The sequence below is a fragment of the Chionomys nivalis genome, chromosome 18 (genome assembly GCF_950005125.1).
Source record: "Chionomys nivalis chromosome 18, mChiNiv1.1, whole genome shotgun sequence".
NCBI classification, from domain to species: domain Eukaryota; kingdom Metazoa; phylum Chordata; class Mammalia; order Rodentia; family Cricetidae; genus Chionomys; species Chionomys nivalis.
In genome coordinates this window covers 34,727,955-34,743,376 of record NC_080103.1, presented here as the reverse complement: position 1 = coordinate 34,743,376, position 15,422 = coordinate 34,727,955, and the positions used below count along the sequence as shown (strand labels likewise).

Sequence of the window (15,422 nt, the reverse complement as noted above, 5' to 3'; positions counted from 1 at the left end):
TAGTTTGGAACTTAGACCCACAGCTCATCTTATGTAGAAAAACTGTAGGAGTAAAGTTGGTTGAGGAAAGAAGGTAACAATTAGAATTCATCCATTTACAGTACCAGCTTTAATCCTAGTACTTGAACGGCAGGGGCAGTGGATATTTGTGAGTTCATAGTATCACAAAGTTCTCTGAAAACAGTTTTAGTTGCTTCAGTTGTTCCTCGACTGTAAAAGTTGTGACACAGCTTTATGTTTTTCTATTTAAAGTTTCCAGAGCAGTGTGCCTGGCATGACAGCACTCAGCTCCAGGTGGTGTGGCCAAAGTAGTGCTCATTTACAGCAGGAGCTGTTCTTCCAGTCTTTTATTTCAAAAGATGAGGAGTAGGAGGCCCAAAGTGCTTAGGCTTTATGCTCTACAGTGAAGTAGTTGGATAGTGCCTACAGTTACAGAGTGGAGAGTGCTGTACCCAAGCAAAGCTGCTTCCTCTTCTGTTAGGGCAGCTTATGGAGATGGTGGTCAGGAGTAAAACAGCTTGGTTGTGAAGGGTAAAGCTGACAGCCTGGAAGTGTGAAGGAGGCAGTTCACATATTCAGAGTTAGGCAAGGTCCATACTGCAGTGGCTGTATGGACTCTGTAGCTCTGGTGAACAGGGGAGCTACCTTTTGAGCCTTGTGTGGATGGAGAAACTTAAACCACATAGGCCCATTCTGCTAAAGCTACATTAGGGCCACGAATTACTCACACTTAAGGTCACCTGTGGACAGAGGTGAGATTGTTAGAGCTGTCACTAGGAGCGAGTCTAGCTATGTTTTTATACCATCTTAATTGCTGATTTACACATCCTGATTAGTTATAGCAGCTTATTTTAAAGCATGCTGGAGGCCCAGAGTAGAGAAATGTTAAGGCCCTGGGCTCAGTCTTAAGTATACCAAACACACCACCAACAAAACAAAATACATAAAATGCTGTAAGATCAGGGTTCATGTAGACATTTATCACCTTCCTGTCCTTTACATTTATTGATTAGAGTCTGAAACTTAGCTTGAGTCTCAAGTCTACACAGTCAGTCTTGAAGCTATAAGTCTAGGACTTTCTATAACATTTCTTCAGCAAACTCACTCTCTGGATGACCATGCTGCTGCTGCATGTGATCTACTCAGGTATGAACGTGGTTGGTGATATTGCACAGAGAAAAAAACTTTGGTCAAAATAATTTGGACAACTTTTCCAATAAACATTTTCTCTAGAGCTAAGCAGAATGTTCAAGTGATCACCATATGTATGTGTTACAGATCTCCCTTCCAACTGAAGGTGCTTATCAACAGCAGAAATAAGATGAGGTAGATTCTCTCCCAACTTGAGATGGGCTCCGAGTCCTCAAAGTTTCACAGTGTAGAATGCACACAGACCCAAGTATACACCGCAGAACCGAAGCAGGTTAGGAGTTTGTTGCACGTTAGAATAATTGATCTTTTAGGCACATCTTATCTAAATTTTAAACACATAGAAGATTTGTTTTAACTCGCTTTTTCCCTTCATTGTTTTCTTCCGCTCCTAAGAAATTGGAGTAGCACAGAGTCCCTAATAAATGCCGTGGTCTCGAGTTTAGATTTTTGTCTACATAAATAGATGTGCGCCACTCATGGTGCCTGTGGAGGATCTCCTGGAACTGGAGTTATGGATGTCATAACCACCCTGGGGGTGCACGAGCAGCCAGAGCTCCTAACCCCTAAGCCATCTCTCCAGTCCCCCAGGATATTTCTAATAGCCTCTTTGAAGATCTCTTCTGCCCCACCGATGCTTTTTTCTGTCGTGAGAGTATTATCTCTGAGGTCGAGGGATCAAGTAGTTTTCACTGAATTGCCATCTTTCAGAGGACTTGGACAGAGACAAATTTGCTTGCTCTTTATTTAAATTTATAAAGAATAGTGGTTTAATCAAATGTCTATTTAATGATGGCCTAAATAAAAAGGGTAGCCTGCATTGTGAATAAAGGGACAGTAGAATGCCTGAGAAGGAAAGGAGAGGATGACAGGGGCTAGCAAATGAATAAGGAACTGAGATACAGAAAGGTTTCTTATTTACCTTGATGTCATAGCTATTGGAAGCAGTAAGTCCTTGTTAGTCCTTAGTCACCCTGCTGGGCTGCAGCATGGTCCTTAAGTCCCTCTGCTGCTTCTGCACAGAGTCCACATTTGCTTTCTTCATGACAAACTCCTTTAAGTTTCTTAACCTGCTTTTCATAAACATCTCCATTATTATTTTAGTTTTGGATCTTCAGCTCTTGTTAACTCACCAAAGTCAATCTGAACATCCCACTAGTCGGCTAGCATAGGGGCATTTTACTAGGTCCGCGTATGTATCCGTTATTCTCAGTTCATGGCATCCACCAACCTAGAAATGAGCTGCTGCAAAGCTGTCTTCATATGTAAAAGAAGCCATCAAGGTTCACTGCAGGGAGCGAGCATGGAAATGGTCAGAAGACAGCAGAGATCTGGGGAGGTATGTGTACCCCTCTGTGATGCAGCAATTATCACGTATCCTGTCTTTGATGGAGTTGAGGAAGGCACACATGAACAGTGCCATTCAAAGCCATTCTCCTAGGTGTAAGAGAACTATTTATTACTGTGTGCATTGAAGGAGACGTAACATAAGGAGCCAAGAGCAGAGGCCCCCGGGTACAAGCAGCTCTGCCAGACATGTCGTAGTTAAGAACTTGTAAATGCCTTTCTCAAGAAGTGTTTCTGACAGCTGAATACAATTGAACCTTTACAAAGATAATTTGTTATCCAGACTTATTCTCAGTAAACCATCCAGTTTGCGAGTTTTTGCCATTTTAAAAAGTAAAAGATTTTACTTTTAGTGCTACCCGTATTTCTTTTTAAATTTTCAAGACATGAAAAACAGCCAGAGTACATGAAGAAATTTATTGATATTGGTTAAGATCCATTATATACAGGTAGAAACCATCAAAATTGTACAAAGAACCATTAAGAATATAGATACCGTTTATAGACAAAACTGGAAAATATTTTAAACAGACAATATATAATTATGAAAAAAGGAGAACATGAATTGTTCTACCAGACAGATTACAGGGTTTTTTAAAGTCTGCTGTGCAGATCTTAAGTTGAAAAAAAAAATCTGTTCAATGTAGTCATGGAGTTTTAAAAACATTAAGTATAAAGTAAAAATGAAGTCCTTTTCCTCTCATGGCAAAAGAGAGAGGAACCAAGACCATTTTTTTAAACCATGAATCTATACAGTTTGAAAAATAATTTATATATCTAGCACAAAGAAAGGAAATTGAGACAGTGAATGGTTCTGTAAACTATGTATTCATGAAATGCAGACTGTCAGCTTTAGAAATGAGAAGCTCGACAGCCGGAAATAGACTGTTCCCTTTATGGTACCACACTCCACGGGCTTACTACCCGAGCACCAAAGCTGAAGGTCTGTGTGCTGTCTTGGCAAGCTATCCTGAAAATGATCAAGAAATTAAAACTAGCCTACTGTCATTGGGGAAATTAGGCACCAAGTCGGAGACCGTCTCCTCAGAAATGCAAACTCGGTGGGAGAGGAGGGCACTTAGTTCAGCAGCTGACAGATCTCCTTGTGGACACAGCAGAGGAAATCCACGTAAGATGAACCTCCATAGAGTCCTTTGTCTTCCACCAGGAACTGGCGGAAACCCATCTCCCGCTGCTCTCGCTGCTTCACGATGATGAGCTAGGAAAACCCAACAACAGCCGGTTAGATACACATTCTGCACATGGTCCAGCGATTGCCTTTGATTCAATTCTACCAAACACAGTAGGGGTGTGAGGCCTGGATGATGATGTCAGGTTTTTGAAAGGTGTGCATGTGTGTGCGTGTGTGTGTGTGTGTGTGTGTGTGTGTGTGTGTGTGTGTAAATGTACAAATCAGTGCAGGTTCCCAGAGAGTCCGGATCCCCCGGAGCCAGAGTTTCAGGCGTCATTGAGTCACCCAGTATGGGTGCTGGGAACGAAATTTGGGTCTTCTAGACAAGCAGTATGTGCCCCTCTCCAGCTCCAGTACTACACAGTTTCCCCACTGGACAGCTCCAAGTCCAGGAGACCCCAGCACATAGCTGGGTACAAGCAGCTTGGACTTGGCAACAAAGTCCGACCTTCTTGGGTTGAAGACATGATTTTATTCCAAAGAGGAAATAATAAAATGGCTGAGAGTAACTATAATTACAATTTTTCAGATACAGGAAAATGCACTTTACAAATGTTCTGAATGGTGTTTCTATGAGTATATAACATTAGGCACCAAGGAAAGCTTCTTCAAAGGCTGTTGTGACAGCAGTTGTTTGGACACCACAAGGAAGACATCATGACCACTAAGTTGCTATCTAGTAAGATAACCCGCGGTCAAAGTTGTCTATTTTTATGCTTGTGCCTATTAAGTATATAGACATATTCAGAGGTGGAAATTTCCTATCAAAGAAAAGATATAACTATAGAATATGCACTGAAAAGATTTTTGATGAAATAAACACTTAAAGGCAGAGATCTCCTTTTACCTTCATTGAGTATGGCTTCTTCTGCTGGATATTATTCATTATCATTCTGAGTTGTTGAGAGTGCGGACTTCCCACCTCAGGCAGCGATGTCTGCAGGTAAGAGCACAATTTCAGTATGACTTGAGACACTTAGAATAGCAAAAGCAATAGAGACCACCAGCCTGCTAAAGCCATCCTGCTAATGCTACAGAGACCTTCGAGATCACCAGCCTGCTAAAACCATCCCACTGATGCTACAGAGACCATTTAGTGGCTCAGTTCATTTACCTGAAAATGGGGGAAACTGAACTATAAACTACTCATTTTTATTAGCACACATTTCCACCAACGAACCAATTATCTCTTTCGGAAATACAGGTCTTCACTGCAATGCAGTAACAGGAGTGTTTCATGCAGAGGGTAGTTTTGGAACATCTCTCAGAAAGGTGATTAAACCCTTTCAAGACTATGGTGGGAGAGAAGAGGATGCCTGTATCCCTTTACCTTTTGGGGGAAATACTGCTAAGCTCCAACATTAAAGTAACCAGCAAGTGCTGAATCCCCAAGGAAATGCTACCTCTTAAACTTCCACGACTCTGTTTTGTAAGAACCTGCCCCTGGCTTTGCTAGCTCATCAGGAGCATAATGCTACAGCATCAACCTCACCCATGTGTCCCAGAATGAAACAGAACAGTGGGTTTTAAAGTCCATATAGCGAACAGCCACTGGTAGACAGCAGGAGTCTGGAAGTTTTGTCAGTGGATGATGTGTGTGTCTGTCTGCATATGGCACATTTTTGCGGGTGCCCATGGAGGCCAGAAGAGGATGTCAAATCCCCTAGAGCTGGAGTTGCGGGCAGCTATAAGATACCTGATGTGAGGGCTGGGAACTGAACCCGGGTGCTCTGCTGGAACAGCAAGCATCCTTAACCCCTGAGCCATCTCTCCAGCCCTCTGTATTATCAGTTTCTGTTGAAGCCATGTTTAGTTTAACACTTCAGTAAATTATTTTACAATTTCTAATTTTTATTCATCAGAATATGATTCACATATAGAATTGTATAAACACACACTGGTTTTCTTCAATGTACCATAAAGTTGCACATAAATTTTAAGAATTTACATCTCTATTTTATCACCAAAACTGAAAAATACCTACCAAATCTGTGTTGATATGTGCAAGCGATGGTACATTAAATATTCCTTGAATCAGCTCTGGTGGGCTACTCACTCCGAGCCATAAGAACATGTTCAGACCATTAGCCAGCAGGAATACTCCGTCTTCGGAGAGTCGGGCCTCGGAGCAGCGAACGGCGGCAGGCAGCACTGTGCTCTTTAAGTCCAATGTGTGCTGTTGGGGCAAAGTCAGGAGACTTGGGAACTCGGCTCTTGCCCTCTCCTCGTTTCCTTTCTCTTCCCCGTCCTCCCTTACAGCACACAGTTAATTGAAACCTACTTGGTGGAGACAAGAACCTCTGCCTTGTGCAGCTAATGGCCTTTGGAGGAAGACAAATGACATAAAATAAATAAAAATATACATAACTGCAGATGGTGTTAAAAGCTGGGTGAAAAGCAAACAGTCAGTCAGTAGCATAAGGGGTCATTGCTGAGGGCAAGGTAGCTAGGAAGGCTTCTCTGGCAGAGGTAAATTTTGAGTAAAGCTACCTGAGGAGGTGAGGAAGAGTGAGGAGCTGGGCCTGGAGAAACCTAAGGAAGAGCATTCCAGACACAGAGGGAAGCTTATGCAAAGGTCCTGAGACAGGATCCTGGCTAGGGTGTTTGAGGATTGGCAAAGAGATGTGCGCAGCTGGCGTGAAATGAGAGTCTCCTATAGAAAGGGGCAGAGAAGGGCCAGCACTGGGCCAGAGCTGTCCTGGACTGGCCTGATGAGAGAAGAGATGGGTGATGTCTCACTCTGCCCTGACCTCGGAGCTGCAAGCAGAATGGAGAGAAAATGGTGGGAACAAGGAAGGACAGTGATGGTTATGTTTGATAGCAAATAATGAACAAAAGGGGTCACACTGTGGATACCCTGGGAGAGCTGGCCTGTTTGCTGACAGTCGGTACAGTAGAGCAAACAGTGAGGATGGCCAGGACAGCATGAAGGCAGGAGCGGGAGGGTGGTGGGAGAAGCCTTCCAATGCCTGCTACATATCTGAAGACAGGGATGTGCGGCCATTAGAGAATAAATGGCGTCTACATCACAGAACACAAGGACCACTAAAGGAGGGAATGAAGGCAAGAGAGAAGCTTCCCAGAGGCTCTAGCTTCTAGTCTCTTTGGCCCACCCATTGCTGACAATCCAAGTTTATGTGAGAATCAATCATTTGAAATAATAATTCCTTACCCTCGCATCTAACACAATTAGTGCACCACCGCTAAGCCGCCGCTGTTTGTAGCCGCTAAGCCGCCGCTGTTTGTCGCCGCTAAGACTAAGGAGACGTTGCATACAACCTACCAGCCTTTTCCATATGAGGGAAAGAGTACAGGCAGAGTGTGGGGCATTCAAGATGATACCAACACCTCAACGAGATGGAATGCATTGCCATGTGAACCATCGAGGACAAGGGCAGCTGGGCTATTGCATGGCACAGGTGTCTTCAAGTGTGTGCCCATCTCAAGTCCCTGACTGCATTTGAGAAATGCCAGTCTGGATAAGTGTGGGCACTCTTAAACAGCCACACACTAGCTGAAAACAGATCATTCACGCCTTTGCGAGACTCCCCCAGCACATGTGTATGAGGGGCAGGCAAACTGTTTACAGACTCCTAAGAGTGCCTACGTAATTGATTATTACCAGTTTGAGGCTGTCACAGACAGGAAAGTGATCTGAGCAATCCGGACTCCTCACATCCTTCCCCAAGCACACTGAGCCCATGCAACCTCCTCAAAGGGCTTCTGCTATGAGCCCAGACTGCAAGTTTTGACTGAATTTCCCTCCCAAGCGGCTCTAGGGAACACACAGTCAGCGCACGCTTACTATTGGCAGGAGCTGTGGATAGAAGAAGAGCTGAGAGTCAGCCACGCCCATGGTCATGACCAGCTGCCGTTGGTATGCCCGCTCGTCAGTGGAGAGCTCCGGTCTACTGAGCAGCACGCAGTTTTTTAACAAACAGTTCATGTACACAGGCAATACTTTCATGGAGTCGGGCAGTATAAGCTGAAAAAGAAAACATTTGCTTCATGAGCCTGTCCTAGTTTTAGCTTTCTCTTTTTATACCTGTGTGTGCGTGTGTGTGTGTGTGTGTGCGTGCGTGTGTGTGTGTGTGTATGTGTGCGTGTGTGCAGGCCTGAAGACAACTCCAGGTATCTTATCAGGAAGAAAGGCCTTCTTCCAAAGTCTCACCAGTTAGGCAGACTGGCTAACTGGTGAGCCCTGGGAACCCTGCTGTCCTACATCTGCTTCTCCAGCACTGAGATCCGTCCCTCTACTGTGTCCAGGATTTTTATGTGGGCTCTGGAGACTGAAGGTAGGGTCTTTCATACTTCTGAGGCAAGCACTTTACTGACAGGAATCTTCCCAGACCTTTAGCTAGCTGTCTTATCATAATATACATTATCAGAATCCACAATGACAAGAAATTTTCCCTCGGGACGCTGAGGATATTTAGTCTCATCTTCCACCTCATACCCCTTCATATCAGAAGTGTCTTCACATGATCTTCTAGGTAAGGGGTGTAAAGGACAAACTCACTAACTGATTTAGGAAAGCGCATCCCAGAATGTTCTAGAATGTTCTACTTGGCCATTTAATTCAGCTCAACCTCTGATCTCTCTCTTGGTTTGGTTTTTGAGACAGGGTTTCACTGTGTAGCCCTGGCTGTCCTGCAACCCTCTCTGTAGACCAGGCTGGCCTTGAACTCACGGAAATCCACCTGCCTCTGCCTCCTGAGTGCTGGGATTAAAGGTGTGCTTTCTGATCTCATTTCAAGGCACCAGAGTCAAAGAATGTATGATTTTCCGCAAGGGACACTCTTCTCAGTATAGTTTGTCCCTCTAGTGGGAAGCCCTTCCCAGTGTCTACTTCAGATACTGGATTACTTTATCAGTCAAGGAAAATGGGTGGAAGATGAAGGAACTGGAATATGGTCAAGTCACAGAGCCAGTAACCCCAGCGCCATTTCTACACAGTTTATAGCACAGTATGAGAAGATCCTCACAAACAGAAGTGCACATGTACCTTTAAAAGATCTTGAAATATCGTTGATCGCTTCAAGTTTACCAGGAATAGTAAGGTAGCCTTATATATCCATCATTTTAAGTGCCACAAAGGAGTAAGCTTGGCATTTATGACAACTCTAAAGAGGCTGGGTTACATGGGACCCGGGGAAGAAACCAGAAGGAGCAAGAATGAAAGCCGATGGGGAGAAGTTGTTAGAATGAGGGAAAGCAGGAGGAAAGATTTACTCCATATGTTTGATGTCAAAAAGAAAATATATCCCAGGTCATTGCTGTAAAATCTCCACTAAAGTTCCCTGGCTCCTCCATAATTAAATTACCTTGAAGAGAAAAGGTACTGGTTAGGGTGAGCCAAAATTCATGAAGGTCTGGTTCGACCAAGTTTGGAAAATTCTTTGCACTTTCTAATGACAGAGCAGTAATAAACAAAAACACTGGAAATTTTGCAGTTAAAGCCTTTGCCTTGCCTTTTTTATTGTTTTAAAAAAGGACTTCAGCGGCATTTTAAGTAACAGATTTACTATTTTATGTGAGTGAATGTTTTGCTCAAATGTCTGTCTGTGCAGTACATGAATACCGAGTGCCCTCGGAGGTCAGAAGAGGGTGTAGGATCCCCTCGAACTGGAGTCACAGAGGTTGTGAGCCACCATGTGGGTGCTGGGGATCAAACTCAGTCCTCCACAAGAGTAACAAGCGTTCTTAACTGCTGAGTCATCTCTCCAGCCACAGCTCTGCCTTTTGAGGAGGATTTTACTCCCGAATAATATGAGTGGCTGATTCGATTTCAGAAAGATAACTAGCCCTACTTATACAAACCTGTACATTTACTAGAACATTCTTCTGAGTACTCTCATGGCTGAGCAACTGAGTCAGAGTGGTATCTCCCTAAATTTTGTCCCCCTAAGTGGTTTCTCTTGCCTTTGGTCATTGAGCAAAAGTAGTCCACTCAGGTCAATTATACAACCAAAGTACATCTCTTGATGGTCTAGCTTGGTGTTGGGCTCTGGATTTGCAAAGTATCCTGTAGACTCAGTACTGAAGGCTTGGTCCTCCGTGCACCTGTGCTCAGAGGTGGGGTGTGGAAGGTGATGGGAGCATTAGGGCCCTCCCTTCATTGGTGGTTGCAGGGTGCAAATGAAAGTTCAAGTGGAGAAAGAAAAATCTCATTTTAAGAGCAGATATCGTTTCTATTATCGCCCTGAATAAAACAAGAATCACCATAGCTTGTCCTACAATGTTTATGCCATGAAGAGTTGCTCTAGTGTAGACACGATTCTCCTTTTGCACCAGAAGCCTTACTTTTCCCCTTAAATAGGCAACAGATTGTTTCTTCACTTAGGGTCTTTAAAGGCAATCATTTTAATATTAGTGAATAACCTTGAGGAGAAGGCGCTGGCTATGCCAGCTGCACATCCACTGATCCTTCGAAAGCTGAGACACACCAGGGTGGAAAGAGAATCTTCCAGAAATCCCAGACAAGTAGAGAAGGTGGGTACAGAGTGCTCATAATTGACCTCCATTCAAGCTGAGTTCCACATGCACGTGGTGGGCTCACATGACTCAAATAAGCATACTTCCCAAATTTGCCTGCCTCTCTTCCCCCGACCACCTCCCTCCTTCCCTCTCTCTCTCTCTCACTCTCACTCTCCCTCCCTCCCTCCCTCCCTCCCTCCCTCCCTCCCTCCCTCCCTTCTGTTTTTTTGTTTTGTTTTGTTTTTGTTTTAGGAGACAGGGCCTCATAGAACTCACATAGGCTTCAACCTTCAACACCTGATCCTGTTTCCTCCCCCTCAGAGTGCAGGGATTACAGGCCTATGCCACTACACCTGGCTTCTGCAATAGTGTTGAAACTTGAGTCTACTAACGCAAAAATATCCTGAATAACAATGATAAATAAGCAGCCATATTGACTCAACAGTTCTTGGAACAACTGCCAACACAGAAGGTAAAAGAATATTTGACTAATCACTTCAAGCAGCACAAAGGGGAACTTTCCTGAAAAGGGCAGGGTAACAAATGCTTGTCTTGTTTTCCTTCCTTACTCAGTTGTGAATCTAGATGCAGGATTTGTGGGTGTTCTCTTCCTGCCTACAGCTTCCTCCAAGGTGAGTAGCCACTTCAACAATGAATGGATTAGAAAAATGCCCTACGAGTTGCTCACTGCGTTCTTTTTAAATCAGAATCCTATAGTTATATTCTATATAGCTATGAATATAGTATATTCAGTATATAGCCATGAAAACTGACATCTAACTTCATAGACACAGGGAGAATGTGAACCAGAAGACACAAGCCTTTCTAAGTAAGGTTTACCTTAAATTTCAAATTACTTAGATGATGGACAAAGACAATTGTTTTGAAGTGATTCTATTAATAATGTGTAAGCAGAGGCAGAAGGATTGCCACTCATTCAAGGAGAGCCTGATCTACACAGAGAGTTGCAGGCCAGTCAGGTCTACATAGTGAGACCATGTCTCAATATGCAACTTTTAAATGAAAATAATTCCATCATTTATGTTATAAATTATATTTAATTTTTAAAGAGCCATTGTTACTACTGTCATCAGTTCATGGCAACATTATTTATATTCCTAGTCTACTTAAGCACGTACATTTCATAATATAACATCTAGGTCTATGTACAAAAGAGAATCCTGCAATATTATGACATTCCTCTGTTATAAACAATGTAATCGTGACTGTCACATTTTTGGTTCAGGCACTTTGTTAAGCCCAGGTTTCTCTTTTGATGTTGGCTACAAAGGCACATACTCCCATTGTCATGGTCCCCTCCCACCCCAGCTGCATCCTCAGTTTCCTTGCTTGCATGCTCTCCTTCAGAGCATCTGGCTGCAGCAGCTGTGCACACTCGCTCTGCATGTGCTGGCTGCAGCAGCTGCACACACTCTCTCTGCACATGCTGGCTGCAGCAGCTGCACACACTCTCTCTGCACATGCTGGCTGCAGCAGCTGCACACACTCGCTCTGCACATGCTGGCTGCTCAGCCCAGCAAGGAACTCACCTGGCTTGCTGCAGACGGACTGGCACAGTGCTTCCGGTAACACGCCAGCATATGGGCAGTCTGATTAACTAGAATTTCCCGGATGACCTTCAGAGGCTGGTTCAAAACTGCTTTAAAAGCTAGGAGCACAAAACCACAAACAGAAAGGACGTGAAAGCTTTAGAAACTGATCTCTTCATAATAACAAAGAACAAGTTGCTGTTATCTTGAGACAACCAAACAAGGATGGTGTTCTTGCTAATGGCCCTCTTCTGAGTACATAGGATGATCCAGGCAACGGAAGACATTGGTCTAATTACAGCGAAGGGTTACATCGACCCAGATTTATCCTGAGACTACTAGAAATAGAGTTCTATACACAGAAAAGACAGGCCAGCCTGTTGTTTGTCTGCAGGCTGAAATGCTCTCCTCCATACCTTAAGTACAGACTTTCAGAAGGGAAGCCAGAGAAAGCATCCATCCTGCTTCTCTGTGATCACGGCACAGATAACCAACATTGGTGCAAGTCACTGGTGCTAGATGGCACATTCACACACTCCTAAATTTCACCTTATACCCTTTACTAGCAAGGAAACTCAAGGCAGATCTGTGGCCCTGGAGAGTCTTGTCTCACCCACTACAGCTGGTGGGCGCTGGCCATTCTTCAACCCTTGACTTAACTGGTTCTTCTGGTTTGTTTTTATTTTTCGAGAGAGGATTTCTCTGTAGCTTTGGGACCTGTCCTGGAACTAGTTCTGTAGACCAGGCTGGCCTCGAACTCATAGAGATCCACCTGCCTCTGCCTCCCGAGTGCTGGGATTAAAGGTGCGTGCCACTCCCCCGCAGCTGACTTTACTGGTTCTTGTACCACCATAGTACAAGAAGTGTTTTCCAGCTTCTGCCTGGTCACCCAGTGAGTCTCAACTGAATCACTGAATCACTGAGCTATGATGTTAGCAAGATGTTACCTGACTTGGCAAAGAAGTTGATAAGGGCATCTGTTTCGCAGCTCTTGTAAAGGTCTGCCAGCTGGGTGCTGCAGTTTAAGGCGAGATTGTGAATCCGGAGTCTTCGCTGACCGCCAATGGTCGTGTAGAGCACAGCACACTGCAGAAGCAACATTGAGGCATGGGCATTACTGGACCAGGTCCAGACAAGCTAACCTAATCCTATTTGCATGTGTAGGATAGAGGCTAAACTGCAGCACCTGTACGCTGAAGCTCTAACCCCCAGCACCTTAGAAAATGACTTCACTTGGAGGTAGGGCCTTTATTTTTTTTTTTATTTTTGAGATTAATAGAATTACAACATTTCTCCCTTACCTTTCCTCTCTCTTTTTTTTTTTTTTTTTTTTTTTTGGTTTTTCGAGACAGGGTTTCTCTGTGGCTTTGGAGCCTGTCCTGGAACTAGCTCTGTAGACCAGGCTGGTCTCAAACTCACAGAGATCCGCCTGCCTCTGCCTCCCGAGTTCTGGGATTAAAGGCGTGCGCCACCATCGCCCGGCTACCTTTCCTCTCTTAAAATCCTCCCATATATCCCTCCACACCTTCCTTCAAATTCACTAATGGCCTCTTATCTCACTAATGGTTATTGTATGTATATGTTCTTTTTTTGGGGGGGGGGTTTCTCTGTGGTTTTGGAGCCTGTCCTGGAACTAGCTCTTGTAGACCAGGCTGGTCTCGAACTCACAGAGATCCGCCTGCCTCTGCCTCCCGAGTGCTGGGATTAAAGGTGTGTGCCACCACCGCCCGGCGGTATATGTTCTTTATTCCTAAATACAACCTGTTCAGTCCATATAATGTTACATATGTATGTTTTCAGGGCTGACCATCTGGTACCGGATGCCAACAGATATGCTCTTCCTTAGGGAAGAGCGTGGAGGTAGCACCTGTAGAGGGTGAATTAACTAAAAGGAACTCATTAGGGTGGGGTCATATGACTGCAAGAACCTTGGACACAGACACTTCACGGGGACCAGTTTGCTGATGTCCGACGCTTCACATCGGTTTGCTGGGCTAATCACTGCCATGTCGCGTGAAGCAGAATATATATATATATATATATCAATCTATGGGTGAGTCACACAAGAGTGCATTAAGGACTCCTGCGTCGAGAAGGAGAGTCGATTTCTCTATGAAGAGAGTGGCACATTTGGCGGCACCTGGATCAAGGCTCCAGCGTCCTCACTGAGTTTGTCATCATGCTTGAACTCTACAGTCACGGCCTTATCACAGTCGATGGCTGCCATTTCTACATCCGTGGTGTTGTTCATAAATATGCCTCCAAAGAAATCGGTGGCTCTGAAACCTAAAGGACCGGAAGAAAGGAGCATTTGCTTATTTGAACTTCGCCGTTCTTTGTTTTGCGGTTACTTAGAGAGAAAATAATTCTGCAGTAGGGACGTGAAGTGATGTAAATGGTAGTTACCTGTGCTGGTACGAACCCTCATGATGGCATCGAAGCCTATTTTCTTTTCAATATCATTTCGGAGGTCATTCAGAAACTGCTGGCTATCCAAATTTACCTAAAACACAAAATGTGATCAGTGGCCACCAGGTGGCAGTAAAGGACTTCAAGTAACATTACTTTAAACTGACTTTAAAATAATTTTTATATTTTGACTTAGCACACTTATATGTATGTCTTATATACATACATGAAATTGAAATTTGTGCCCTGGCAATACTGAAGCATGCATGGGCAGCCCTATATGGTGGTTCTCTGAACCTGTCCATATTGGGTTTCACGGTCTAAATTGATGAGAATGATGTACATATATAATCTTATGAAATACATAACCTTTGGGCAGTGACTCAAAGTTAAGTTCCTAAATAAATAGATAAGTTCCTTATCTATTTTTTTCATCTCCATAACATTTGGGCGGGAAGATCACTTATTAATTTTATTTTGAAAGTGGAGAAATAGCATAAGCGATTCACTCAGGGGATTAGTGTTAGACATGGGAAGCGATTCAGTGTTTAACATATGAAGTCCCTTGGACTTCATAGCTACTCTTTTAAACTGTATTTATGAAAGTTGTTGACATCCCACACCTAAGCAGTATTAATGGAACACACAAGCATGCAGTAAGGAGCTGAGGCTCACCTAGAACACTACCTAGCTGAGAGGCAGCAGTCAATGATGTGTATCTGGCCAGGTAAGAAAAGTCTTTATGAGATTCTCATCATTGCTGCTTGAGAGGCAGTGGGGAGGCACACACACAGAGACACACACACAAGATTTCCATCCCCAATCCGCAGAACAAAGAGAAGAGAAGAGGAAAGGAAACAGGCACACCACAGACAGTCCTCATAAAAGACACTGCACACACACCAGGTGCCCGACTCTGGACACTGCACACACACCAGGTGCCCGACTATGGACACTGCACACACACCAGGTGCCCGACTCTGGACACTGCACACACACCAGGTGCCCGACTATGGACACTGCACACACACCAGGTGCCCGACTATGGACACTGCACACACACCAGGTGCCCGACTATGGACACTGCACACACACCAGGTGCCCGACTATGGACACTGCACATACACCAGGTGCCCGACTATGGACACTGCACACACACCAGGTGCCCGACTATGGACATTGCACACACACCAGGTGCCCGACTCTCTTCCTGGCCATCATTTTCACCTGGCAATATTATTTAATGGAAGACACTATTAAAATTTTTACTTTAAAGCTGAGAAGGAGATGCTAATATG

At 44.2% G+C, this 15,422-nt stretch overlaps 1 protein-coding gene across 1 annotated transcript in view; it reads right to left on the bottom strand.

The window, feature by feature from the left end:
- Window positions 1–2,905: 2,905 nt before the first annotated feature.
- The window catches only part of Sec24d (SEC24 homolog D, COPII coat complex component), an 83,419-nt gene continuing 70,902 nt past the window's right edge, over window positions 2,906–15,422 (bottom strand). Inside the window, exons 16-23 of the mRNA XM_057793339.1 lie at window positions 14,122–14,218; window positions 13,856–14,001; window positions 12,663–12,801; window positions 11,716–11,834; window positions 7,494–7,673; window positions 5,673–5,864; window positions 4,536–4,625; window positions 2,906–3,715 (exon numbers count right to left, since the gene is read on the bottom strand). Coding sequence (XP_057649322.1) covers window positions 3,575–3,715; window positions 4,536–4,625; window positions 5,673–5,864; window positions 7,494–7,673; window positions 11,716–11,834; window positions 12,663–12,801; window positions 13,856–14,001; window positions 14,122–14,218 — 1,104 coding nt within the window. The 3' untranslated portion in view covers window positions 2,906–3,574. The remainder of the gene's footprint in view (window positions 3,716–4,535; window positions 4,626–5,672; window positions 5,865–7,493; window positions 7,674–11,715; window positions 11,835–12,662; window positions 12,802–13,855; window positions 14,002–14,121; window positions 14,219–15,422) is intronic.